The sequence below is a fragment of the Dasypus novemcinctus genome, chromosome 15, assembly GCF_030445035.2.
Source record: "Dasypus novemcinctus isolate mDasNov1 chromosome 15, mDasNov1.1.hap2, whole genome shotgun sequence".
NCBI lineage: Eukaryota > Metazoa > Chordata > Mammalia > Cingulata > Dasypodidae > Dasypus > Dasypus novemcinctus.
This window is the reverse complement of record NC_080687.1, coordinates 88,747,243-88,774,825: the sequence shown is the minus strand read 5'-3', so window position 1 is coordinate 88,774,825 and position 27,583 is coordinate 88,747,243. Positions and strand designations below refer to the sequence as shown.

Sequence of the window (27,583 nt, the reverse complement as noted above, 5' to 3'; positions counted from 1 at the left end):
AAATTAGCGTTTTAAAAATCATGCTGAATCTAACAAAAATGAAATGATAACATTTGAAAAGTTTTCCATGTGTGCGCTTGTATTAGTCAGCCAAAGGGGTGCTGATGCAATATACCAGAGATCAGTTGGTTTTTATAAAGGGTGTTTATTTTGGGTAGGAACTTACAGATACCAGTAGGAAGTATATCTGTAGGAACTTACAGATACCATAAAGCATAAGTTACTTCCCTAACCAAAGTCTATTTCCACATGTTGGAGTAAGATGGCTGCCGAAGGCTGCGATGGTTCAGGCTTCCTGGGTTCCTCTGGGCTCAGCTCCTCTGTTTTCTCCACAAGGTCAGCTGTAGACTATGAGCCTCTCTCCACAAGGTCAGCTGTAGACTATCAGGTGAACGGCTCTGCCTCTCCCTGGGGTTTCTGCCGTGTCTAAGGAGCCATCTCTATTCCTCTATGTTCTTCTCCTGGCTCAGGTCTTCTCTTCCTGGGGTTTGCTTCTCTTTCCTCTGTGAGCTTACTTCCTGGGGCTCCAGATTAAGGCTTCAGCATCAATCTCCAACATCAAAAACTCAACTCTGGCTTTGCTGTGCCTTTTATCTGCAAGTCCCCACCCACCAAGGGGTGGGTACTCAACACCTTACTAACACAAGACGTTTACTTGATTACTTAATCAATATAATCCAATATAATCTCAGATGCCCAGAGGAAAAGACCAGTGTACAAGCATAATCCAATATTTCTTTTTGGAATTCATCAATAATATCAAACTGCTCTACACTATATGCCAGTTCTTAACTGAAGTAAAGATTCCTTTGTTTTATACTGTTAATGACATTACATATGGAGAAGACTGACTTGGCTTTAATTATCTGATTCTTAAAGAGAAAGCAGGGGCTTAAGTGCTTCCTGAAAAGTTGAATAAGCACCTGACTCTGTGAGTTAAATGTGTAACCTATATTTAGGAATTTTCTAAAAATTCAATTCTAATATTGTTTGCTAAGACGCTACTATTAATGGTTGATTGCGCAGATGTCCTAATTTATCCTTTCTTCAATTCTCTCATAAAATAGGTCCCAAATGTCCCTCAGAAAGCTTTGGAGAAATTGTTATCATTTACACACAAACTTAGAGAGACACAGGATCCAACAGTAAGTCTGGGTTTTTCTCCATGTTATTTTTCTATTGTTAACATGCTATTGCTTTTTTCTTAGAGTTCAGTGTTTGAAAATCTGTTTTAATTAAGCTGGTATTTCTATTCCTAATGCTATGCATTGTCTTATGAATATGTTTTACTCTTTCAGTGATTTTACCATTTCTTCCAGCTACTCATGGCTAATGTCATAGAAAACAATTGTAGCTCCAGAGGAGAAGCTGGTGTTCCCCAGGAATCTGTTCTCTCCCTGTCACCTATGTTGAACAGGCGTGTTACTCTTAAGGTTTCAAGTATCACCTTTATCTTCAGCCCCCAACTTCTCTTTTCTGATCCATTCTGTCTTTCTAACTGTGTTTCCACTCCAGGATAGTAGGTTGGAAAGATAAGGGCTATCACTTTCCATCTCTGTGAGTCTCAGCTTTCTCATCTACAAAATGGGAACAATGTCATATACATCATGAGGACATTGTAAAAATAAAAAATGAAAATTATGTAAAGACTGTCCCTCTTAGTACCTGCTTAATAAATGTCAGTTTCTTTCACTTCACCTGAATTCTCTGAGATCACTGTACATTTAACTTATAGTATACAATTGAATTATCATCCCCCTTCAAACCTGTTCCTATTTCTGATTTCATTTCATGTTTGTTAAGAATCTGTCTCTCAAGTTACATAAACTAGAAACTTTAACTTCCTTGTTGATTCCTTTCCTTCTCACCATCTCCATTCAATCTGAAAGCCAATCTTATTAACATGAGGTCTCATCTGTCATCTTATCTATTTCCAGTGTTTGTCATAATATCATTTTTCATAAACTTTCTCCAGGAATATTGTTCTGTCTTCTTCATTCACCATATGGCCCTCTGTTTAATTACCTCTGAGCACTCAAGTCCAACTGCTTTTCCTCTTACTCATTCTTCTTTAGCCACACTGTTCTCTTTGCTGCTCCTTAAACACACTGGTGCCTTCCTCGGGGTCTTTATCAAATGATGTTTTCTCTGTCTAGATGGCCCTTCCTCATATATATGTGTGATTGCTCCCTCACCTTCTTTAGAATTTGCTTAGATGTCACATTTTCAGGGAGGCCTTCTTGAACTACTCTGTTTAGAAACACATTTCCTCCCCATTTCAATTGTCTCTGTCTCTGCTTTAAGGTTCTTCATTGAACTTATTACTCTTTGACATAACATATTTTACTTTTTTTTTTTTTTGTCTTCCTTCATTCAGATGTTAGCTCTGTGATGGCTGTGTTTTTTTGTTTGTTTTGTTCCCTGCTCTATCCCTGGGACCTGGAACTTTACCTGGTATGTTGTAAGTTGTCAACAAATATCTATTGTTGAATGAATATTGAATAAATGAATTAGTGAATCTTCTAACCATCCTGGAGTGATCATTCTCAAATCCATTTCCTGATTTATTCCCTGCTTTAAAGTGTTAAGGGTTTGATTCTCTTTACCTATAGACTGAAGGGTAATCTCCTAAGTATGCCTGACCCTAAGCTGTTTTCTAGCTTTATTCCTGCCACCTCTCTTGAAGCACCGTCAGCTTTATGCACATTTATTTATTTATTTTTAAAAGATTTGTTGATTTTTTTTTGTTTGTTTGCCCTTGCTGCCTGCTTGTCTTCTTTTTATGCTGTCTGCTTGTCTTCCTTTTGGAGGCATCGGGAACTGAACCCATGTGGGATGAAGGTGCCGAATGGCTTGAGCCACCTCCACTCCCTTTTACCCACATTTAGCTTCTTGCTGTTTCCTAACTCCATCACATACTCAAATGTCTCTGCTTTAAATAATTCCTGGAATGTGCTTTCTTGCTGTTCACTTATCCCTCATGTTCCCTATTCTTTCAGGTCTCTCCAAGTCCCTTTCTGAAGAAGTAACCTCACTTTCTACTCTGCTTCCTGGACATTTGGCATGTACTTCAGATATTGATTTATTGCAGTTGTATCTCCCCAGTTAGTACTTGAAATCCTTGAGGCTGGGTCTTGTTCATTCTTTTATTCCCATTTCCCAGCCCAGTGTCCCACACATAGTTGACACTTAACAGGTGTTTGAGGAATGAATGGATGGCTTGATTGATTAAATTATTAATTTATTGACAGACTGTCCCTAGAGTTTTCTCTTCCTCAGTAGTTGTTACATGTGCATAAAAGATATAATTCTTTAAGAGAGAAAAAAAGAAAAAAAATTAAATATTTTCCAATCAGTACTTCCATATTTTAAGTTAATGTACTATATTAATCATGCTAATTCATCAAATATTTTGAGGTGTACTAGTAAACTGTATAACCCTCGTAACTAAAGGAATGTGCTTTACATTTTCACCTTCTTTTTTGCAATATAAAAATGCAGTTAGAAATTTGCTATTATGAGTTTTAAATCCATTAGGAATTTTTAAATTAAAGAACACCCTCAATTTTTAACTGACAATAATGTCAGAGCAGAGAAAACTAAAAGCTTTATGCAATGCTTAAAGGCTCAACAAAAAATTAGTTCTAATTTTTAAAAACTAAGTATTATCACAAAGCATTTTGGTCCTATCACCTGAAAGAGTTGGCATACAAATTTATGAGAAAGCCTTCCTGGTCAGTGGAATGAAGCGTGAAGCCTAAATTCAGTATCATTCCTGAACGGAGATTAGAATGTTGTATTCTAAAAAGTTACCCTATGGTTTACTAGGACTCTTGACATGAGAATCCTCTGGTTGAAATCATTGGCAAAGATTTTCCATGAGTAATAGGAATTTTTCATAGTACTAAGTGTTAAATATGGGAATTGCTGAGTCATATTAAAATGTGATACTTTCAATCACACTACTTTCAATCACACTGGCTGAAAAAATCTTATGCTCAGTTCTTCCTTCTTTCTTGTAGCCAGCGAGTTGCCCAATCCTTTGGAACTTTTGTTGCCTAGTTTCTCTCCATTCTTTTTGCTATAACATTGCTGTAGGACTTGATCTTTTTATAGGCAGATTAATGAAGTACTATTGCTTCTCTTGGCCTATCTCATTTCTCTTTGTCCCTCAACTTCTTCACATACTTCTGCCAGGTTAATCTTTCTAAAATCCTGTTACTCCTTCACACAAAACAAAGTCTATTTCTTTTAGAAGTAAGCCCAAACTCTTTAGAGTGTTATTCATAGGTCTTTATTATTTGGGAGCAAATCTTCCACAGGCGTCTTTAGTACAGCTGGACTGGTTTCCTCATGTTCTACATGTATTTCTGTTCCTTTTGCTACCATACCTTCATTCGTAGCATTTCTCCTGCCCATTTGCACATTTTAAGTTCCTGTAGCTGTTGCCAAGTGCTCCACTCATTTTGGCATTATAGTATATGCTATTTTGAATTGTAATTTACTGCTTCCTATTTTTAAATATTGTCTCCATGTCTATAATGCAAATTTTTTAAAAACAAGGATGGAACAAATGTTTGCTTGTGAGTTTTTTGAAACTTAGAATGTGTTTCTTAATAGAAAAAAGAGGTATCATAAAGGGTGATTGTGTTCCCAACCTAGCCCCCAAAGGACTATTTAGACCATGTTATAGCGGAAAAATAATACTCAACAGCAGACCAGATGCTCATGGAGCTGTGAAATACAGGAGAAAGGATAAACCAGTTCATTTTTTTCTTTTTCTTTGGGACATACAGAGATAACCTTAGACAAAACTTGGAAATAAGCAATGTGTAGTATGTCTTTGGCATCTTCCCATCATCTGTCCTGAACCCCTTATTTGTTAATTTCACAGTGTCTCTTTCTCCAGACCCTCAGATATCCAGGGCTGCCTTACTGCCCTCCCTGTCCTCTGTGGCGTTTCACTTTGACCTGCTCTGCCCTGCTAAAGGGCCAGTTGCTTCAAAAGTGCTTCTGTCCCCTGGTTTGCAGTGTAAACCGTGGTGTCCTAATGCTGCCAGTCTAAGGAATTAGGTCAGGAGTAATCTGATTCCTTGAATTCATACTAATATGTAGGTCACTTTCCCTTCTTCTGTTGGATTTTTTCATTGTGAAAAGGCTGTTTTAATCACTGACATTTATTGAACACCCATATGTGCCTGCCCTGTGTTTAGTGCTTTAGAATCATTTTCTAATTTAATCCTTATAAAAACCTTGTAAGATGAGGAAACTAAGGCTTAGAGAGGTTAAGTAGTTTACCCAGATCACACAGCTAATAAACGGAGCCTGATTTATCTGATTCCAAAACCTGTAAATTTTACCATTACATTATGCTGCCTACTAGATAATTTCAATAAACAAAATTTTGTTTCAATAAACAAAATCTATTGAGTGCTTGCCATGTCCTGAGTTCTACCCTTGCCACTCTGTTAGTGGGATTTGGTGAAATTATTCTGACGCTATAGGAGGATTCCAGGCAGCAGGCTGTCACCCCTGTGATATGCTAGTCGACACCTGTTTAGCTTACCACAGGGCTGCAAAGTACCAGAAATGGGTTGGCCTTTATAATGGGAAATTTATTTGGATAAAATCTTACAGTTCCAAGGCTGTGATATGTCCAAAGCAAGGAACCATCACAGGTGCTTTCCCACCAAAGTCAGCCGCTATTGATCCTGTTGTCTGGCCACATGGTGAAGCAAGTGGCCGCAGATCTCTGCCCTCCCGTCCAGAATCTACCATCTCCTGGAGCTCAGGTGTGGGCAACCAGGGATAGGATTTCTCTCTTTCCAGGCCTCCTCTATCAGTCTCTGCTGCTCCACTTTCTTCCTGAGCTCACCTGTGAGCTTTCAGGCATATTGCTCATCTTTCCCTGGGCCTAAGCTCCTCGAGCTCCTTGGGGCTTCTGTTTACCTGCAATCTTCTCTCTCATATGGCAGGATCAATGTAGTATGGCAGCTCCCTTTTCCTGTGTGTGTGTGTCTCTTTGTCTCCATGTTTTTTCAGTGCAGCAAGAAGGTGGAAGACTCTATCTGAGCCACGCCTCCCTGACATGGTCCAGTCAAAAGTGTCTCACACCCACAGGAATGGATTAGTTCATAAACAGTCTTTTCTTTTTTGGGATTCACCAAATTCAAACTGTCACAACTCCTTTTCCCCATTTCAAAACCTACAGATTTGCTTAATGCTCTAAGCATTTTCAAGATATTTTAACAGGTCTGCTTTTTGTAAGAAATAAACAAATAGTTAATTGTTCGTAAGGGTTATTTGTATGTCAGTTGCGATCCATGTTATCTAACATCTTCTCTTCCTCTTGCCCATCCCCACTACCAAAACATGCATACACAGCACTTAGCACAATGAAAACACTTCAACTGAATTTAATTGTTAAATACTTTTTGTAGTTTGATTTAAAAACAAAAAACAAAAAAAACTCTTCAAGGATGTTTTAAGTGTAAATTTGTTTCTGTTTATTTTTATTGACAGAATAGTTTATTTTAAGTTTGGCCTTGTCCTTCAGGAAAAACGAATTCTGCTGTGATATCCATCTAAAGGGACTTTGAACAAGTTGAAACAAGACTCTTAACAGGCTGTCTTTGCCTTTTGATAGGCACAATCATTGGCAGCATCACTTTCTACCAGACAACTGTTGCGGATTTCTCGTCGCCTGTCACAGTATCCTAATGAAAATCTCCATGGTGCTGTTAATAAAGCTTGCCTTTCCAGGTAACCTTATTCTCCTTTCTCACTAAATGAACATCTCTAGGTCTTTGCTACAACAGTAACATAAGTCTGACAGTCTGGATTCTCAGGTCTGCAAAAACTATTGGTTTGAATATTTAGCAGGATCAGCCTGTGTTCTGATTTAAGAAATTACTGGGCCCAGCAACAGCAGCACCTAACCTTTGTTGAATATTTAGTATAAACCTTATACATTGCACTAACACCTTTCCGTATATTACCATATTTAGTCATACAAATTTTAAGAGATATATTATAGATTAGTAAACTTGGAAAATAACTTGCTCAAGTCAATCTGTAATAAATAGTGGAGTTGGGATTTGAATTCTGGGCTAGGTGACTTCTTTGCCAGTACTCTTAAGTATTACACTTATTGTGTTCGAAATTTCTGTTGGAACTTTCCATGCTTGTTAGTACTGCCCTATGGCCCACATCAAATAAAACTAACCCCTCTTCCCTCTACACTAATATTTTTCATACTTTTTGGTAGGACATTACAAAACATTGGCTTATAGAATTTTCTCATAGAATTACATTTGTGTGAAACTATTTTAAAAGGATCCCAAGAAAAGACTAATCACAGGCCCTACCAGGTCCAGAGATTTCTTTTAGACTCTTTTCACATGATCTTGGAATTATTTTTATAGTGGTTTTTACCTGTTGTCCATTCATTCCTTGATATATAAGAGGAATTAAAAGAGAATTTACTTTCCATTTAAGAGAATCTGTAATTGTCCTCTCTAACCTTTTCAGATAGTGGACAATTTTTTCTTGATAAGTTATGCTTCTTGTGTTGTGACTTGAATTTGTTCTAACTACAGAGTATCCAGCTATAATGAGGTTCCTCTCCAGTGTTTTTAGGATTTATCTTTGAAGACTTAAAAACTATGAGAAATAATAATATGTATCCCCTTATTCCTTTACATAGAAGAATATTAGACTTCCAAATGAAAAATTACAAAAAAAATGGCTTCAGTTGCTTATTTTTCAGAGTCACAAACTGAAGAAAATAAAGACAGAGGCTAACTTCAGATTCTACCGCCCATTTTTTCTTAGCTAGAATTTCATTATAGATGTGCCTTCATAGATATAGTCAATGCTAAGCAATGTAAACATTTTTGGAATCTAGGGAAAATAATACTTTGGTTTCATAGACTGTAAGCTATGTTAGATGAATCAACTTTTAATTTCCTTTCTTAAAAACAAATAAATAAATAGGGAGGGGGAGAGAGAAGAAGGGGGAGAGGAACTTATCTAAGAAATAAGTAACAGTGCTTAAAGTTTGGAGAACAAATATAAAGCAAGACTTAAGCATCTGGGAATATTGGAAGCTGTAAATCATATATATACATTAACTAGTATAGTTCAGTCATACAGTCTATACAGAAAATATGAAAACAATTTAGAATTATCTCAAGAATATGAAAAAGATTCAAAATTCTATTTTAATTCACTATATTAATATACTGGTGAGAAAAAATATTTTAATATATGATAGTCCAACAGCCAAACCTAAAAACAAAACAAAAAAACCCTTGTAAACCAGTAATATTTGTTGTAAGCAGAAATGGAAGGGGAGTTCTTTAATAAAACTTAACAGCAAACATTTTCTTATGGTTAAATGCTTGGACAGTCCCTTTAGAAGTAGGACTAAAACAATAACGTTAACCATTTTGTACTTCTGGCCAGTACATTTGCTCCAGATTATATTATTGGCTCATAAAAAATCCAAAAGGAACTGTATATAAATTATCGAAACAAAACAAAGTTTAGTGAAGTAATTGATGCATTAAAACACTCCAGTACTCCAGCAACAAATCTGGAAGGGAAGACTCAGCGTTGTTAAGCTGTTTATTTCTCCCCCTCCTTTGATATATAGATATAATTCAGTCAGCGTGCCATCAGGGTTTTTAGTGAATTTGATAAGCTGACATCAAAATTGGCACAGACCTAAAAAAGGCCAATAAAAAGGAAATTGTGAAGAAGTTTAAGGAGAGTGTACGTATTCTGTCATATGTCAAGATCCATTTTTAAGCTGTATGCATTGTAACAATGTGTGTTGGTGCAACGAAAGACAAGTAAACCATTAGAAATAGATGACAGACCCCAGAAACCAACCCACATATGTGTGGGAACTTAGTATATGTTAGAGGCAGCATTGTAAATCATTGTAGGAAAAATACAATTTTCTAGGCTTATCTATAGTCCCTAAATTTGTCAAAAAGGAATAGAAAGTTTAAGTAGATTAGCTGCTTCCTAATTTATAAGCCACAAGCTGGAAAAAATCTTTTACAAGATTTATAATCAAGAAAAGACTAGTATTCAGAGCCTGTAAAGCTCTATAGATTAATAAGAAAAAAGAATTAACTAACCTCTGGTGGGCAAAAAATGAATAAGTGTGTAGAGAAAGGCTAATTCAAATCAATAAACACTTGAAATAATGTTCAACCTGATTATTGATTGTGAGTGGAAGGAAATGGAATTTCATTACTGCTGTTTGGAAGGACATTTCCTCACTTTGCTCAGTCTCACAGAATTTTTACTCTGTGATCTGACAATTCTACTTCTTGATAATCACCTTCACTCATATGCGTGTGTGTTTACAGTGAGGTATGGACAAGACTATTCATTGTATCATTACTTATAACAATGAAATATTGGAAATAACATATGCCCATCAGTAGGGAATGAATATATAAATTTGTATTCTCATATAATGAACTACTAAACAGTTGTTAACATGAAGTCAATCTACATATATCAACAGATATAAAAGCATAACAATGTAATATTGAGTGACAAAAGCAAACTTCCAAAAGTATATTCGATTTAAATGCTATTTATATAAAATATTAAATACAAAAATAGTGCTATATATTATTTACTCATATATATTTCTATATCAAAATATTTTAAACATGGACAAGGAATATACAAATTTCAGGATAACAGATACCTCTAGAGATAGAGAGGGACAAATAGATTGTTTAATAGTCTTTGTAATTTTGTGTTCTTGAAATTTTCATAGTTAAAAAAATGAAAAAATGCTTATTTTTCATACTAATATATTTCACTAAGTCAATCAGCCAGTTGATTTTTTCAGGATTATCAGCTGGCCACAGTAAGATTCATTTTGTCCTCACCCCATGACACTTTGCAAATTGAAATGCGTAGTAAAACAGCTATCTTGTTATGCACCACCTGTTGACATTAGCAGGCATGTGGATCAAAAGCCTTTTTACTATCCTTCTTTACAAGATAGCACAGTAATAGGATGGAACAAAAAAATTACTGGCACATAAAGTGTTTTGTTTTTATAAGACCTTATTCCACATCGAAGCAGTGAAAAGAAATAGAATTTTGTGGAAAATTTTAAAACAAAAATGGAGTATTTTATTAAACATACAAAATCAAAAGAAATCCTCCAGCCTAAATTTATTTAACATTAACTATATTAAATACTAACTAGACTTGTTTTTAATTTAAATTTTTAAATATTTTCCATTTTTTTGTTTATCCTAGTCAATTTCAGAATGAAACATATCTTCTTCTTTAGGAATGACTCTAAGCACCTCACCCTCATAGCTAATTATATGTACATTAACTCTGAGTTAGAAGCATAATTTATTTTCTAGGTATTTGAAATCCTAAGGGGCCAAAAGGAAGAAAAGTTAGAAGAGTAGAAGATTTTAAGTTATTTTGCATTCCAAAAATTCTTTTATTATAAAATATTAGAGAACCCCTATAAATAGTTCTACTCCATCCAAATATTTTGCATTCCATTAACATATACTTCCAGAAAATCTTAAGATGATGATCCTTTAACATAGAAATGATCAGCAATTTAATCAGTAATGAAGGTTAAGTGACTGAAAAAAATTAGGTTATGAAGAAATTATTCCATTCACCAAAATTCCATGTGCATACAACATTTTTCAGAAATTCTCTTGTTGTATGAAATGAGTAGTATCTAAAGATTTCCACTCTGTATAAACTATTAACTAATTAATTTTTTTAATCACACACACCTGATAGTGCTAATCATTTACAATGCTTTATGATCATTGTTGATGTGAATCCTTCCTTGTCATGAATAATGGTTTTGCTTGCAGAAAAGACTATTCAGGGTTTTATTTTTAGTTATAAAAACTGTTAGTCAATATTTTAGGACTATTATTTTAAAAACCTAGGTTTTCTGTTTATTCAGCATTCATAAATTTTATATATTTTGTTTCCTTTTAAAGTACTTCAGATGCTGAATTAACAGGCAATACCTTCCTGAAAAATTAAATAACTTACAAATATAACAAATTACATTTATAAATGGATGGACCATAGGTTATCTTAAATATTACAATGCTGTCTATAAATTTAGGATTTCAACTTAAAGTCGCAAAGATAAATTACTCAATTACACATTCTAACTAGCAGTCAAAAGGCTGCTTGATATCCACTGATCACCTTGATCGTTTTCTCTCTCTTCCCACTGATAGCCTCCTCCCAGGGCTGGTCATTTGGGAGCCTACCCTACTCTTATTCTTTCTTCTTATTCTGCTATCCTTATTTTATTTCTTAATCTAAAGATGCTACTCCACATCTGTGGCAAAGACACAGTTATTTGCGTTTGCCTAGACTGACTACTTCTGTTTTGGGTTTTTAAAATATGGTTGAATCTTTCTTTAGTTTTTCTTACCAACCTGATGGGACTAGAGATTTCTCCAGTTCCCTATTTGATGGTAGTAAAGAATGATATAGATTAATAAAAAAGGATACTACAGTGCCTATAATAGTGATATATATACTTCAAAAATTTGAAACAGGATAGGTACTTACTTTGTTATTGAATAGTAGGATAGAAGCAGTGATATTTCATTAATTAATTAATTAATTCATTCATTCATATATTCACTTATTTTACCAAAGGCCAGGGAAGGTGAGGAAAAAACTGATAGAAAATATCAGTGGCAGTGGGAAGGAAGCAGTTAACTAATCTCTTGAAATCTAGGAAGAAAGTAAGAGTTGACTACATACCAAGTGATAGGTCCCATTCTCCTCATTTCTTGGGTGGGCCAATATCTTGTAGAATATAAAATCTAAATGTGAATATATTTCAACTTCTGCACCTTCTCTGATTATTTGCTAGTACTGTCTGGGTGTGAGATTGAGAGTAACTGTGAGGCATGTTCAAATCCAGCAGGAAAGAGTGCCATACTAGTCAGCAGTGCCTGGCACTGCCATTGAAAGGGAAGCACACTTGATGTATTCTCTGTCTTCTGCAGGCTTTGGAGGGCAGTCTAGAAAGTTGCAGTACAGGAGCAATGTGAGGATGCTTTGGCAAATTGTACAGACCTCAGTGGCAACTGGAGACAGTAAACAAAGTCTGAGCTTGGAAGTGGCCATTGTCAGTCAAGGAGGTCTGATAGAAATTAAGGAGATGCAGATGTAGAACCTAATGTTCACAGGCTGGGTCTGGTTCAAGGGATAGGGCACTGGATCTGAGAGAGAAGATGAGGGCATGGTCATGAACAGGAAGGCAAGAATCCAAGAAGTATAATAAAAGGTCATAGATGAACAGCAATAAGTCTTAACTTGATGCTGAGCTCATCAGCTCCTGGCCTACAAATTAAATTCCCCTACACCATAGCCTAGCACCAAAATGTGGCAGTAGGTGAGAGATTGTTGGTGTCACATGCATGGATTGAAATATTACAGGGACAGGAAATCCATCAGAACTTTATACTCTCATCTGTTTGCCTTCTGGTTCACACCAACCTCCCCTTTATTAGAACTTATTATTAGATAAGCTTAGAGCTTATTATTGGAGCTTTATCAGAGCTGTGGGAGGAAGCACTGCCAAAGATTTAGGGCTGTGGAAAACCTAAAGTAGAAGCAGTAAATTCTTGGTGTGTTTATTTGGAACATTATGGCACATAGTGGTTAGTTAATAGTAGTATACCACAGGTACTTATGGATTAAAGGTCATGTTTGTGGGCTCTCTTGGCATTGTAAATTCCAGGTATTACCTTCTTTGTGTGTGTGTGTGTAACTGTGCTTCATGTTCCAAGCACATGTTGTTCAAACAGTCTATTTGTAGTTGGAGAATGCCTCTGTTACTCACCAGATTGTTATTTTGACAATGTACATGTAGAATTGGTAAGCAGGTATTTTTTCAAAAGATGCTTGTGCCTTTGGAAAATCTTAAACATTCTGTTTTCAGGGTCGGTTATAATTCTGCCCTAAAACCATCTTAAACTATAATTAAATATGTTGTTTTAGTCTTTCATTTTTTTGGAAAATGTATTTTACTTTGACAAATTGTTTACAGAAGGCTTTCAAGTGTGGCTGTATATGACAAGGGAAAACCAACCTGAATAATCTTCAATTCACTCAGTAATTTTTGTTAGAGAATAAAGAAAGCCTCACTAATCCAGCTACACTAATTTGAGTTTGTGCTTGCCAGCTTGGAGCAGGCTAAAGTGTTGTTTCATCTATAAGCAAATTAAGTGCATAAACAAGATTTTTGAAGTATAGTAAATCCACTTAAGAAAATAAATTATTTTGAGTCTAGCTCTGCAGAATATTGTATATAAATGAGTAGTGTTAAATGCAAATGAGTTTTAGGTTGCTTATTAAAGGAGATTTAGGGAAATGGACTTGGCCCAGTGGTTAGGGCGTCCGTCTACCACATGGGAGGTCCGTGGTTCAAACCCCGGGCCTCCTTGACCCGTGTGGAGCTGGTCCATGCGCAGTGCTGATGCGTGCAAGGAGTGCGGTGCCACGCAAGGGTGTCCCCTGCGTAGGGGAGCCCCACCCGCAAGGAGTGCGCGCATGAGGAGAGCCGCCCGTGTGAAAGAAAGTGCAGCCTGCCCAGGAAAGGCGCCGTCCACACTTCCTGTGCCGCTGATGACAACAGAAGTGGACAAAGAAACAAGACGCAGCAAATAGACACCAAGAACAGACAACCAGGGGAGGGGGAGAAATTAAATAAATAAATAAAAATAAAAATAAAAAATAAAGGAGATTTAGCAAACATACTAAAACATTCTAAACATACTAAATATTCATATATATTTGAAGCTTATATTTATTCTAAAACTTTGTATGATTTGGATTTTAGAGGAAATAGTGAATTGGTTGAAATTTTAAAGGTGTGTGTGTATGTGTTCAAAGGTTCTTAAGAATCACAGAAAGCTTTGATTTCATCATTTCATTTTTCTTTCTCAGGTTTTTACCTACTCTTGCAAGTTCAGCATTAGAAAAAAATCTGGCAGATGCTGAAATAGAAATAACTACTGATAGTAGCCAAGAGTCAGAACTGAAGGATTATAGCTGTAAGCATTTATTTCTTTTTAAGTGAAATAATAATTGTTAAGCATTTTATGTTATTTATTGTTTTAACTTCAATAAGATAAATTTTTGTTCTCCACCCATTCTTGAACTAGTGTACCTATGCTTTTGTATTTTATGTATTGGGCTGAAGAAACAGATGTGTTATTTAAAAAGAAAAAAGTTTGAAAAGCACATATAAGTTTTGGGTAAAATATTTACTTAATTTGTTATACAAATCCTCTCTATCCCCAAGAGTCACATTTGACATTAACATATTAAAGGCCCCAAGAATTCCTGCTGTAAATAAACTCATCTAATTTTGCTTTTCCTAATATATTTTTAAGTGTATTTCAGCATAGAATCTAAAATTCTGATTTTATTGCACAGCTTTTATGTTTTGAGTCACCAATGTCCTGAGACACTTTCGGGAAATTGTTCTAAGCTGATACAGACTCAAGTGATACTTAGACTACCAGCTCAGGCCTTCATACTGCTTCCATTTCTACCTGTGTTGTCTTTTATGGTACTTTTCTTCCTAGTAGACTTAAGTATAATTTTGAGCAATAGGAAAATTTATTGCTTCCTCCAAAAGTTTCTTATTCTTCAATTAGAGCACAGGGAAAACTTTTTTCTATTTCGTGAAGTATTTACAATTTTATCAAAACATCCAAAGTATGACAACTCTGTGAAGGGGACTATTGTGGCCCTCTTTGTAGTAGACATTGTTAGTGGGAACTACACTGAGTTAAGACTTTTATATTGAAGAAATAAGATGTCTTTTTTAGTGTATAAACTCACTGATGGATCTGAGTGTAGATATGCAGAGCCAACTCAAAGAGACAGAACTAACTCTCGGTCTTACAGACGCATATGTTACTTGATTGACTCTATGAACATATCCTAAGAAAGACTGTGCCACGCAGGCTGTGGATTGTTTAGTCTGGGGAAAGACCAGTGTTAGCAGCGCCCATCTTAACCTTGTAGAGGAGAGGAAAATAAGTCATGACTGTTGACTTATCTGGTTCCATTGTCATTCAAGACCATCCCTCATGTGGAAAATTCATTTAATTCACTCTTCTTGTTCAGAGTCCATGTTCTCTGATGAGAATTTGGCTTTCCATACACCCCTCACTTCAATTAAGAGTACACTGATTATGGCAACTAGTATATCATCATATCATACTTTAATATTCTGCTAAAAGATAGATTTGCCCTCAATTGTGATGGAAAAATCAGGTTTTGAGCCTATCAGCCTGAGAAACTTGATGAATTTACCAAAATAATGCCATCCTGTTGGATTTCTTGGTGGCTATATAGCCAGTTTTCCAAGGATATGCTAACATGACCGTTCTCTCAGTGCATTTTTTTCTAGTTTGAAATTTGACGATCGATAACTGGTTGAGTAATTTACATTGCCCTAATGCATTAAATCTGCTGAATGAATAGATGCTATCAGATGCTGTTAAACCTAAAATTGAGAGTCATCTCAGTACACAAGTATATAGTAAATTCACTACTACATTCCTGCTCCTTCCAATCAGTTTTATATTGGGTCTGTTTTAGAGGCCTTGTGGTAGTAAATAAATAGTAAGTTCCCAGCATGACAGCTCATGGTTTTCCTTCCCTATAGAACTTGTGAATAAAAGGAAAATGGCAAGGATCTCTTGGAAGGAGAGGTTACTGTTAAGATCTACTGTGCTTTGGCACATAATGTGCAGCACTCAGCAGTGATTTACAGGGTAAGAGTTTAATTATTTTTAGCTCAAAATTGTTCATGGGTCTCCATAGAAGCAAATGTTCCTTTTCTCTCCTTGTCTTTCAAAATGCTGTAGCATACAAATAGCATTCTGGTAGAAAAACACTGCAGTTTTCTTACTTGAAGTAGGAAAAAAAAAGAAGATAGGTGAATTGTTTAAGGTATTGTCATCAGCTGTCTCCTTGCTAGGGTATTTCCACAGGGTGGAGTATTATTTGGAGTCAAAAGGTAGAACACCCTTCACATGTTAAAAAGACTGTCAAACTATATTAAGTTCTGTTTTGAATTCTACCCATACTAGCTGAGAGATGTTAAGCCAAGTGTTTTGTGTTTGTGGTGGATTGCATTACATATTCCAATTTGGACATGTTCTTGGTCTTGGTTTTTATTCTGGTGGGTGTGGACCAACTGTAAATAAGATCTCTTTAAGATGTTACTTCAGTTAAGGTGTGTCCCAATGGAATTAGGTTGGGCTTTAATCTGGATTATGAAGCCTTTTATAAATAGAGTGAAAATCAGATGAAGAGAGAAAGCCACAGGGGAAGAAATGGGAAATCTGCTGAACCTTGAGGAGAAAGGAAAAGACACTGCCATGTGCATTGCCATATTATAGAAAAGCCAAGGACCAAGGGTCACTGGCAGCCAGCCCCAGAATGCCATAGATTTTTGGGCAGAAAGCATCCCTTGCTGACATTCCAGTTTTAGACTAATAGCCTCAAAACTGTCAGCCAATAAATTCCTGTTGTTGAAGCCACCCCATTGTATGGTATTTGTTTTAATAGCTGGGAAACCAAAACAAGTTTTTGGTACCAGAAAGTGGGGTGCCACTCTGACAAATACCTAAAAATTTGGAAACAACTTTGAAATTGGGTAATGAGTACAGACTGAAGAATTGTGAAGTGCTTGATAGAAAAGCCTGGATTGCTTTAAAGAGACTACTGTTAGAAATACGGATGTTAAAGGTATTTCCAATGAGGCCTTACAAGAGGATGATGAATGTGTTATTGGAAATTGGGATAAAGGCAATTCTTGTTATAAAGTGGCTGGGAACTTGGTGATACTGTGTTTTAATGTTGAATGGAAGGCAGAACTTGTAAGCAATGAGCTTGGATATTTGGCTGAAGATATTTCCATGCTAAGTATGGGAGGTAAAGCCTGATTTCTCCTTGCAGCTGATTTTAATGAGACTTTGTGCTTAACATTGTTCTAAAATGACTTAATTTTTCTGGCATGTTGTGGCAGAATTAATGTATTGTGCACATGGGAAGACCATGTGTTTTGGGGATCTAGAGGGTGACCGTGGTAGAATGAGTGAGTTGTGTGTCCCAGTTTGGGCATGTTTTTGGTCTTGGTCAGCATACTGGTGGGTGTGGACTCAATGTAATAAAATCCCTTCAAGATATTACTTCAGTTAAGGGGTGGCCCAACTGAATCAGGTTGGGTTTGTTGTTTTGTTTTAAAGATTTATTTTATTTATTTATCCCCCCCCCTCGCTGCTTGCTTGCTCTCTGCTCTCTGTGTCTGCATGTCTCCCTTTGTTGCATCATCTTGATGCACCAGCTCTCCGCAGGTGTGGACCATCAGCTTCCCGCAGGCGCAGGATAGCTTGCCTTCACAAGGAGGCCCTGGGACGCGAACCCAGGGCCTCCCATATGGTAGATGGGAGCCCAATCAATCGAGCCACATCTCCTTCCCACAGGTTGGGTTTTAATCTGGGTCACTGGAGTTCTTTATAGGCAGAGTGAAAGTCAGACGGAGAGAGAAGCTACAGTGAACAGCTAGAAGCTGGAAGTCAAGGGTCTCAGAGGAGAAAGGAGAAGACACCACTATGTGCATTGCCATGTGGCAAAGAAAGCTAGAAACCAAGATCACCAGTAGTCAGTCCCAGACCCTCACAGTCTTCAGGGCAATGGGCATCACTGGCTGATGCCTTGATCTTGGACTTCTGCTAGCCTCAATACTGAGAGCTGGTAAATCCCCATTGTTTAAGCCAACTGTGTAGTAGTTGTTTTAGCAGCGAGGAAACTAAAACAAAGTTCCTCTCATAATTCTGTCACATTGTTAAGAGAATTACAAGAATTTACAGGAAAAAAAATTAAAGCTCCTACTTCGGGATCTGGTACGTAAAAACTGCACAATAAATGATAATTTCTATTATTATCCACAACTATTACTACTACAACTATTGTTGTTATTGTTAATTACTTTGGAACATGGCAGACCATGAGTGTGTGTATCTGGTTAGAGGGAGATGTGTTCCTTCATTTCAAAAGATTTATTATTTAGACTCCTAGCTTCCAGATGAACCAATTTAAAACAAATAGTGAACTTTCGAATAATAATTATTACAGATTATTTGTATAGCATAGGGATACCAATCTAGCTGGATGTCAGAATTACCTGGGTGTTTTCTTGAAAATACAGATCTCCTAGACCATCCCTAAAAATAGTAACTAAAGAGGTCTGGGGTGGGTTGGTTCATCTGTATTTTTGACTAAAGCTCTAGTAGGAGTTTCCAATGGATGGGTCCTAAACCTTTACATTCAAGGCACTTCAGAGTTTTTGAATGCACATTTGTTTTATGTATTTATTATAGTTTCTGGCCAAACACATTTAAGAAGGTGGTTTGCCTGAGTTTTGAATTTTATCTATATGCTGTTTGCTATATGCGCTGTTTCAACTAAAATTTATTACATTTGGAACATTGAAAGCTGTATTTAGGGCCATGGTGTTTTCTTAACACCTTCAAGAATAGTTATTTCCAATATTAAATTAAAAATATTGAACAGCACCCAAAAGTATTATAGCCGCCTATTGTATTTGGTATTTAGAGGACTTGACTTCTTTAAGGACAGTGCTACGAGTAATTCTCTGTTCTGTGTGAAATGCTTAGGTGAAGTATCATCTGGATCTCTGAGGATTGGAGCTGTTAGCATACCGATCTATAATGCCCACGAGAGAATGAAAGTGCCTGATGTTCTGTTCTATGATAACATTCAGGTAATACTATTACTTTATGTTTGTGGATAAATCCCCATTTACATTATGGTGAACTAAGCAGGCATTATCAACTAGCCACTAAGACAGAGAAATTGGTTTGTGCCCAGAAAGCTTTATTGTAGATGGTCATTTTAATTTGAGAATTTAAGAATTTTTCGAGAGAAAATTACCCATAATATACTATTTTCTTTACCAGATTTTCTGCCACATGGTTATATATTTCTTTTATAATAAAAAAAAAATTTTTCCCATAATACTTGATCACTAATCTGCATGGAAATAATAACTTTACATTTACAAACTATAGTAGGTCTTTATTTTCATTATTCTAAGAAGATAGGAAAATTCAGGTAAAATTTCTTTTTTATCTGTCTTCTACAATCTTTTTTGTTGTCAATGAGTTCTACAATTTATATCCCTAAATTATACTAAAAAAAAAAATAGAAAGCAGGTAGAAAAATTTTTCTTCCTCAAGAAAAACACTGGTTATATATTTTGAAATCTATCAAAACTGCAGATATTCTCCATGGTAGAGCCAGAGGCATCACTCACTTCTGCTCTTTTTCATTCTGTCATCACTTAACTGATGTAAGTTATTTTTTTTCTCCTAGAGCATTCGTGTTCTAACACAAGGAGTGGACAGATGAACAGCAAATAGTTACTTACAAGGCACAAAGGAGTAAAAAGAAAATCTTGCCTAAAAGACAAGAGCATAGTTGTAAATAAGATATGTTCTTCCCAAGCATTGATGGTATCATATTCAGCACATATAGTGGAAAGGAATAAAGAAGTAACCCTCAGAAAACTTGATTATAAGTGACAATTTGAAAAACTCCCTGAGAGAAAAGGTTGCAAAGACTCCCCAGCATACAAGAATGTAGGAGAGCCAGTAGGAGGGAGGACCATTGTTCACTTGAACCGTGTCTAGTTGCCATGGTGACGGTGACATAGACAGCCAGGCCGCAGGGCTGCTGGGAACTTTGCACAGTGGCCCTGGGGGGACTTTTTATAAATTGTCTCCAAATGTAGCGTCTCTTCTTAAAGCATTATGAATTAATCATTAATGAAAAAACCTTAGCTGTACCAGTCCGAGGCTTGATTACATTTGCTTTGGTTGTTTATGTTGCTATTTTCTTTTATGCAACACTTTAACTTTGAAGCAATCATCTTCAATGCCTCTTGCAGATTTAGATGTTCCTGTACCGTCTTACTGTTCTATACCTGGTTGTCCCCTTATTACACCATGTTGAAACTGGTTTTTTTTTAGGTGTTTTTTTTCCACACTGCAAAGCCTTGTATTTTCTTTATTTTATATCCCCAGCAAATAGCACAGTTCCTGGCATATAAGGATTGCTTAGTAAATATATTTTGAGTGGATTAATGAAGGGGTGAATAACATTTTGCAGATCATTATCTGGAGGACAAGGTCATTATATCTTTCATGGGGGAATATTATACTTGTAGCAGTAATGAGAAATTGGAGGAAAGAGAGATTAATAGCCTCTTAATGTCCCTAAGGAGCTTAATATCAGAAAACATTTTTAAAATACCTACCATGTGTCAGAACTTGTCCTAAGGGATATTACACACACACACACACACACACACACAAACTACACATGTACCTATGCAGCTCCAGGGCTCCAGTTGCTGATAATGTGAAGTGAGGATAGAAGTATGCACAGGTTACTATGGCAGCTGGATGAGGTGATAGTCCCTGATTGGAATGATCATGGAAGATGAGTTAACTGGCAAAGATGGGGTTGTAGGTCAGGCAGACCGACCATATTTACAAAGGCTTGGCTGTGTGAGAGCATGGCTCATTTAGGGAGCCTCGTGTAATTAATTGCCACTGCCACAGAGCTGAGGTTGCAAGTGGGAGAGTGTCAGGAAATAAGGCTGGAGAGTTAGGAAAAGAGTCAGATAATCTGGGAATTTGGATTTTATTCAGAAGAAGAGAGGAAGCCACTGAAAGAGTTTAATTAAATTTCCAATTTTGTTAATTTGCATTCACTCTTCAACATTGTCCACGAGTTAGAACCAAGGCAAATAGATGATTTAGGAGGCTGTTGTATTAGTCTAGGTGAAACTTATGAAGGATCTGAGCTAAGGCAGTGACAGTGGGGACAAAGTTGAGAGGGCAGATTGCAGGGCTAGTTAGGAAGTAGAGTCAGTGGAATTCTATGATAGACGAAAGAGATTTTCCCTCAGAAAGCTCACAGTCTTATGGAAAAACCAGAAGAGTAAGCAGAAAATTATTTTATATTATGTCTCATGACTGGTACATAGAGAAGGAGAAGGAGAGTGTCAGGAGATGAGGCTGAGACTAGATCAAGAAGGCTGAGAAGGGATCTTTGTTTCTAAGGTTAGTGGAGAGTCATTTACAGAGTTTTGAGACAAAATATAACATGATTTTGAGCAAAGAAGTTATAGCATCATTATTGTAGAGAATACATTACTTAAGGGAGAGACTGAAGTTATAGAAGCCAAATACTGATAAAAATCTAGGCCAGAGATGATAAAAACCTGAATAAAAACTGTGAGGAGATAAAGGAAAGAATGAAACAATGAATTTTTGGTGCTTTAATTGCTAAGATTGGTGTTTAATCAGATCTTCGTAGGGAGAAATGACATTGGCAGGGGAATCATGGTGACAGGGACTTGTGCAGGTGCTAGAAAAAGGATGTCATTCACTGGGATAGAAGATACAGAGTGAAGAATGAAGTTGAAGAAAAAGTATTAAGCCAAGTTTGGGGTATGTTGAGTTTGAAGAGCCTGGGGAGTAACCAAGTGGTCCAGTAGTCACTCAGAAATGTGGGGCTGGAGGTGAAGACAAAGCTCTGCTGTGAAGAGCAGTGCTAAGTTGACAGTTGAAGCTGTGAGGGAGATGAGATGGTTTAGGGAGAGCAGTCAGAGGTGACAGCACTAACTCTGCATAAGCCCTCAGGCCTCTTAGGTGGGTGCCAGTGTACAGGTAGACATATCTGCTCTGCCCTGTAATGTGGCCCCAAAGGAAAGCATGGAAAATGGCAGTAAGAACAAAGAAGAAAGCACTGGGAAAATGAATAGTTAAGGGATTGCTTCAACACGATGGTCCACCCAAGAGGACCGTGGTGAGAAATTGTTGGGAAGGAATCAGGAGAGATAGACAACTGAGAGAGGAGACTTTTAAGAAATTGTCTGCAGTGCTGATTGGGCCAGAGGTTAAGAGTTGGATTAGATCGGTGATATTAGTCTTAGTTAATGTTTGTTGATTTGAATAATCTAGTTAGATGTAATGAGGGCAGTAAGAAGGAGGACATGAAAATAGTAAAAAAGATAAGAATGCAACATAGTTTGGGTTCTTTTTCTATGTTTACATTGCTGTTTTGCTTGGCTATGCTCGTGCTCATTCCAGCTATTCCATATATTCCTCATGCAGATTAGCCCATTCATTACTGTAAGAATTTAATCTGGAAGTTTGCACTGATTTTTAGCACTTATATCTTAGAAAGAAGAAAGCTCCATTTTTATGTTCTCATCAGAACTCAGTTAAAGGATATTCTAGGATTCTCTTCTAACTAGAGTATTCATACATCTTGGTTTACTTGATAGTCCCTATTTATACTTGCTATCCCAAAGTAAGTATTAATAATGTCTGTTTTTATTCTTACATTCCAAAATGTACAATAATTTGGTATGGTCAGCCTCCTTATGGCCTTGTTAAAGCGCTAGCTGTATGGTATGTAGGAAAGCATATTAAAATATAAAAACTATCAAGGCAAATGTGAGGACATACTCACCTCTTCTTGAAGGAGGGAAAAAACATTCCCACTTTTTCTTTCTGAGGAAGAAACGCTGAAAGAAAATATTGCTAACCTTGACAAATGAAAGGAAGAACCTCTGGATATCAAAAAACAAAAATGCCATAAACCGAGTTAAAAAAAAAAAAAGCAAGTAACAAAATAGAAAAATATTTGCAGCGTGTATTCCAATGCAGAGAGTTAATTTTTTTATATTTTTTAAAAACTTATCGGATAGGAAAAAAGTAGAGAAGAATTGGAAATAGCCTCAATGTTATATGGTTTGGTTAAATAAATCATGGAATAATATTTTTTAAATACCATGCAGTCATTTAGAGCATGCTTTAGGGGGGGAGAAAAAGCAATATTTCATATACTTGAACAGATATAAATGGTGTTTGGCAACTGATGATTTGTCTTAGACCAAGATATTTGGATCCCAGTTTGTATTCAGAATAAACCAAATTTGTTTTTATAATGTGGATAGAGAAGATATCTCTAAGGAGAGCACTTTTATGGTTAATGATTTTAAAGAAGTTTTTCAAAGTGGTAATGTTGGATTCAATAGCAAATTAAAAAATAGCAGATATATGAATTATAGTTAAAGAAGAAATAGCACAAAAATCATTTCACACTCTACAAGTTTACCAGTATCCAAGTCATCCTGACCATTAAGCCAAAAAAAAAATGTGTTGAAGTTTATCCTTTGTTGTGAATATTTAGAATTTTGAGTTCCTAGCAGTCATTATTGGTATGTAGTAAAATGTTAAAATATCTTCTTCAGAAATCCAGAGGAAAAGAAATCACTTTTATTATTTTAAAAAATAGGGAAGGAACTTCAGTAACTTCAGTACTTCTGAGACCTTTACTAGTTTGATCCAGAAAACCAAGAGAAAGTAATGGTGTTATTAACTATTCTGGGATGTAGGTCCCACCGCGGCCTCCTAGTGTGATGCTTCCTGACCTACATGCAAATGGCCTATTTTTCAAGATGCAAAAGAGCAATGTCATTTTCTCTGTGACTATTGTAAATAACTTTAATCTTCTTCTCTTATACTGTGTTGTAATTTGAATAAAGCATGAAAGGTAAAAAATACACTTTCAATGCTAAAGCTGTACAGGGTTTTGAAAAAGAACAAGTCAGCGTAAAATGTTGCATGGAAATCTGTTATTTGAGGAAGCCTTTGCATATTTATATTAGCAAATGTTAAGATATTATATTAAATTACAAGCAAACTCTCCATAGGTTAATAGCTGAAGAAAATACTTGAATTGATTTTTAAAACTTTTAAAATATCCGTCTGAGGCTTAGTTTTTGCTCAGGTGAACGATTTCAAGTTTCTAGTGTTAGTGACCTAATTGGTTATATAACATAACCACAGCATTAATTTTTTTAAATCAAATTGAGTGTTGTCTGTCATAATAGATGCTTTATTTTCCACAAAAATACCTATATTATTACTTCCTTATTTCATCTTACTCTGTAAAAACACAATTAACTTCTAGTTCTTTTTTCTCTAGCACATGATAGTGATGGAAGATATGCTCAAAGACTTTCTTCTTGGAGAACACTTATTATTGGTTGGTAACCAGGTGAGTTATAGCTGGAACCCAGACTCTATAAAGAATAAATGATAGTAGTAAAGCAAAAAGTTTCTTCTCCTTATTGGAATAAGTTTTGGGGAATGATTTAATTTTCCAGTTAAACAACTGGTTTAATTAAGACAAGGGTCTTCTACCTCCTAAACTTTAGAAGTTCCTCAGGGCTTAAGTCACTCCCCACACTCCCCATGCAGTCACCCATCAACTCTTGCCCTTTCTACCCCACACTTGTCTACTCTTCTTTTCCATGTCTGTCCCGCCAGCCCAGCTTACCATCGCCTGGATCACAGCAATAGATGTGTCACATAGCTCCTCCCCCACCTCACGCCCACCTGATCCCCTCTCCACCCTGCAGCTAGGTGGATACTTGTGAAACTAATATCTGATTCCTTCTTTTTTTCCACTTGCTTAAATTAGCTTTCCATCACCCTTAGAATATAGTCTAAGTCTTCCTGTGGCTTCCAGTGTACTGTATGTTCCAGCCTCTCGCCGCCTCTTTAGCCTTGACTCCTTCGTTTCTCTCACTCTGTGAGCTTGAGCCACAAGCTTCCTCAATTGAATTATTAGACCTACAGCCAACAACACCTGTGGCTTCTTTGTTTTTGTTTTTCAATTGGTCTTAAGGGTTACAAGCTTTCAGATGGAGTTTGATCTCCATCTTTTTTTCTCCTTCCTTCCTCCATCCCTCCCTCCCTTTCTTTTTTAACTTTCAAAAGCAATATATAAGCAGTTCCCTTCAAAATTGTTTTCAAAAGCTAATGGCTGTTTAGATCTGAGCAAGATTGTATGGTTAACTCTTGACTGCTTCCAGTCAGAATGTATGAGGAAGTATAGCCAGAATTTCTTGGCAAATGAGGAGCAAATACTCTACAAAGATAGGCTTTCCAAAGGACTGGTGTGAAGATTATGTGCTCTCTCTCCCTCTGCTTTCCTCAAAGTCCTGATCACCCAGATCTTTTCCAGGAACACATTCTTTTACACATTTACACGGTAACCCAGATCCTTCTTCAAAAGCTCTGAAAATGTCCTGCTTCATTTACCAACGGTATTTCAGTACCTTTCTTATTTGTATGTGCCTTCTCACCTTAGCCCTTATTTCCATTTTGTGAAACAAAGCAATAAAAACAGAAAAAGACAGTCAAATGAAGGTGCAAGGGGTAGGCTGGGGACTACCATCGAGACGTCAGGGGGCAGTGTCACTGGTGTTTTCCACTCAAAACACAAAGTGACAGCCATCTGTGAAAATGCCTGTTTTAACACATGATTTATTTTCAAACTATGAACCATTGGAAGCAGTTGATGAGGCTCCTTTCTTCCTTTCTAAAGCATTAAATGATGACTACTCAAAAAAAGACACTAAGCAATGAAACTTTGGGGATTAAATATTGATAGAGAAGCCAGCAGTGTGTTGGTAAAATCATGCAATAAATTGTGATGAATGCTCATAAATTAAACTGCCTGTAGCTAGATACAGTCTACCCAGCCTTCTGTTTGCAAACTAAAACTGGCTGAAGTCCATGGCAAAAACTTTTCAGTGGTGGAAATAGTAAATTTAGAGATGCCTTAGCAGATTGTTCTGTTACCAGCAGCAACTTTTACAATGAGGAAATTAAAGGGACTAACGGCTGATTTTGAGGTATCTAAAGGTTTATCATCTTTATTAAAGCCATCCTATCTGTTCCTTCCAGATATTACCTTTTCCAGAAATCTATGTTATTAAATAAGATTTTATTTCTGCTGAAAGCTTATAAAGGTCCCATAATTAAGTAGCCCCATCTTATTTTAGTGAAATAAAAGTGGTTTTTTTTTATCCTTTTCTAGTTTTTTGCATGGAATTTTATGGCATAGCACATAGAATTTCCAGTAAGTGAAGCAGAATCACTCCCTTTCAGCCAAAAGGGACAGGGTGCTCGAGGGTTACAGTGCAAATTGTAGAACCAAGTTTGTATATTGTAACATTTTCTACCTGCTTTACATATAATATTATATACATCTTCCATGGAATTAGGGGTTCCATGCTGGTTTTTTGTGTTTTTTTTTTGTTGTTTTTTTTTTTAGATTATAGCTGAACTGTATTTATTTTGGCTTTACTAAGAGACAAAAAAAGAAATGACTAATTTCTAAGCATTGAGAGTTTGTTTGTTTTTAATTGTTTCTTTTCTTAAATGTATTTATTTCCCTCCCCCCACTCCTCTTCCTCCCACCCTGCTGGTTTTTTGCTGTCCGTGTCCATTCGCTGTGTGATCTTCTGTATCTATTTCTCTTTTTGTTTTCTCTTTTTTTCTCCTCTAGGATTCACTGGGATTTTTTTACTCCAGTTATACTCAAGAATAAGCTTCCTGCCTTCCCCTCTTTCCCATACCTGTTTTTCTTTTGACTTGTAGAGCCATATTCCATTTGCCACACAAAATATTTACTGTGAAAATTAGGGGTTATAGATTCAACCTCATAGATACATTGGTTCTTTTTAACAAAGTTTCTAAGAATAATCTACTGTTTTTTATATAAGAATATAGGAGTTTTGGAAGACAGTCTGATTTTATCAGCTATTTGAAAGGAAAAAATATTTTAGTAATGTGGTCTTCTAAAATACTCAGGTATCCTTATATAAGAATTGTTTTTAAAATGATACAGTATTTGTTTTAAGAAATGAAAATTTAATAATCTACATGTAATAATGCTTGGTTTCTGATATTAGACAAAATTGCAAAGCACGTCACCAAAATTTATATTTAATGACATGCAATTAATTATTCACAAATTCCTCTAAATGTGTAGTGCCGTAAAATCACTTGCCAGGGCTTGTCAACTTTTTTTATCTTAAGACAACCCTTTTTATAATTTTCCCACGTAATAGAAGTCTGGTGAAATTTCTATGCTTAAGCTCTCCTTGTACTCCATGGTCTATATCCCTTAGCAAAATTCTAATACATTATGTCTTCCTTATCAAATTAAAAGTCAGCTCTGGCTAATTTTCATATAGGATGCCTTCTTTATCCTTGACTTTCATATTCTTCATGTTTTTACATGACTGATTCTTAGGGGACTCTTTTCAGTTCCCTGACAATTTCTCATATCTTAGCAGTGAGAAAATTTTAGAAAGCAGCCCTTAATTTTATTTTCCTATTAAAATGTGAAAGTGGCTCCACCCTGCACAGATAAAATCCCCTTCAGAGCCAGACAACCAAAGCCATCCATGCTCTGGCTCCAAACTCCTTATACAACTCTAATTTTTCCAGAGTATAATTTCATACTTTCCCTGAGCATAACATGCCTTTTACTTGTCCAGCCTCTTTTCCTGCTGTTTCTTATCTGGTGTCTCCTCCTTTCATCTTTG

The 27,583-nt window shown here is 36.2% G+C and overlaps 1 protein-coding gene across 1 annotated transcript in view; it reads left to right on the top strand.

Moving 5' to 3' along the window:
* The window catches only part of VWA8 (von Willebrand factor A domain containing 8), a 429,880-nt gene that overhangs the window by 176,079 nt on the left and 226,218 nt on the right, over positions 1-27,583 (top strand). Inside the window, exons 16-20 of the mRNA XM_058276628.2 lie at positions 1,068-1,145; positions 6,647-6,762; positions 14,002-14,108; positions 18,756-18,862; positions 24,166-24,237. Coding sequence (XP_058132611.1) covers positions 1,068-1,145; positions 6,647-6,762; positions 14,002-14,108; positions 18,756-18,862; positions 24,166-24,237 — 480 coding nt within the window. The remainder of the gene's footprint in view (positions 1-1,067; positions 1,146-6,646; positions 6,763-14,001; positions 14,109-18,755; positions 18,863-24,165; positions 24,238-27,583) is intronic.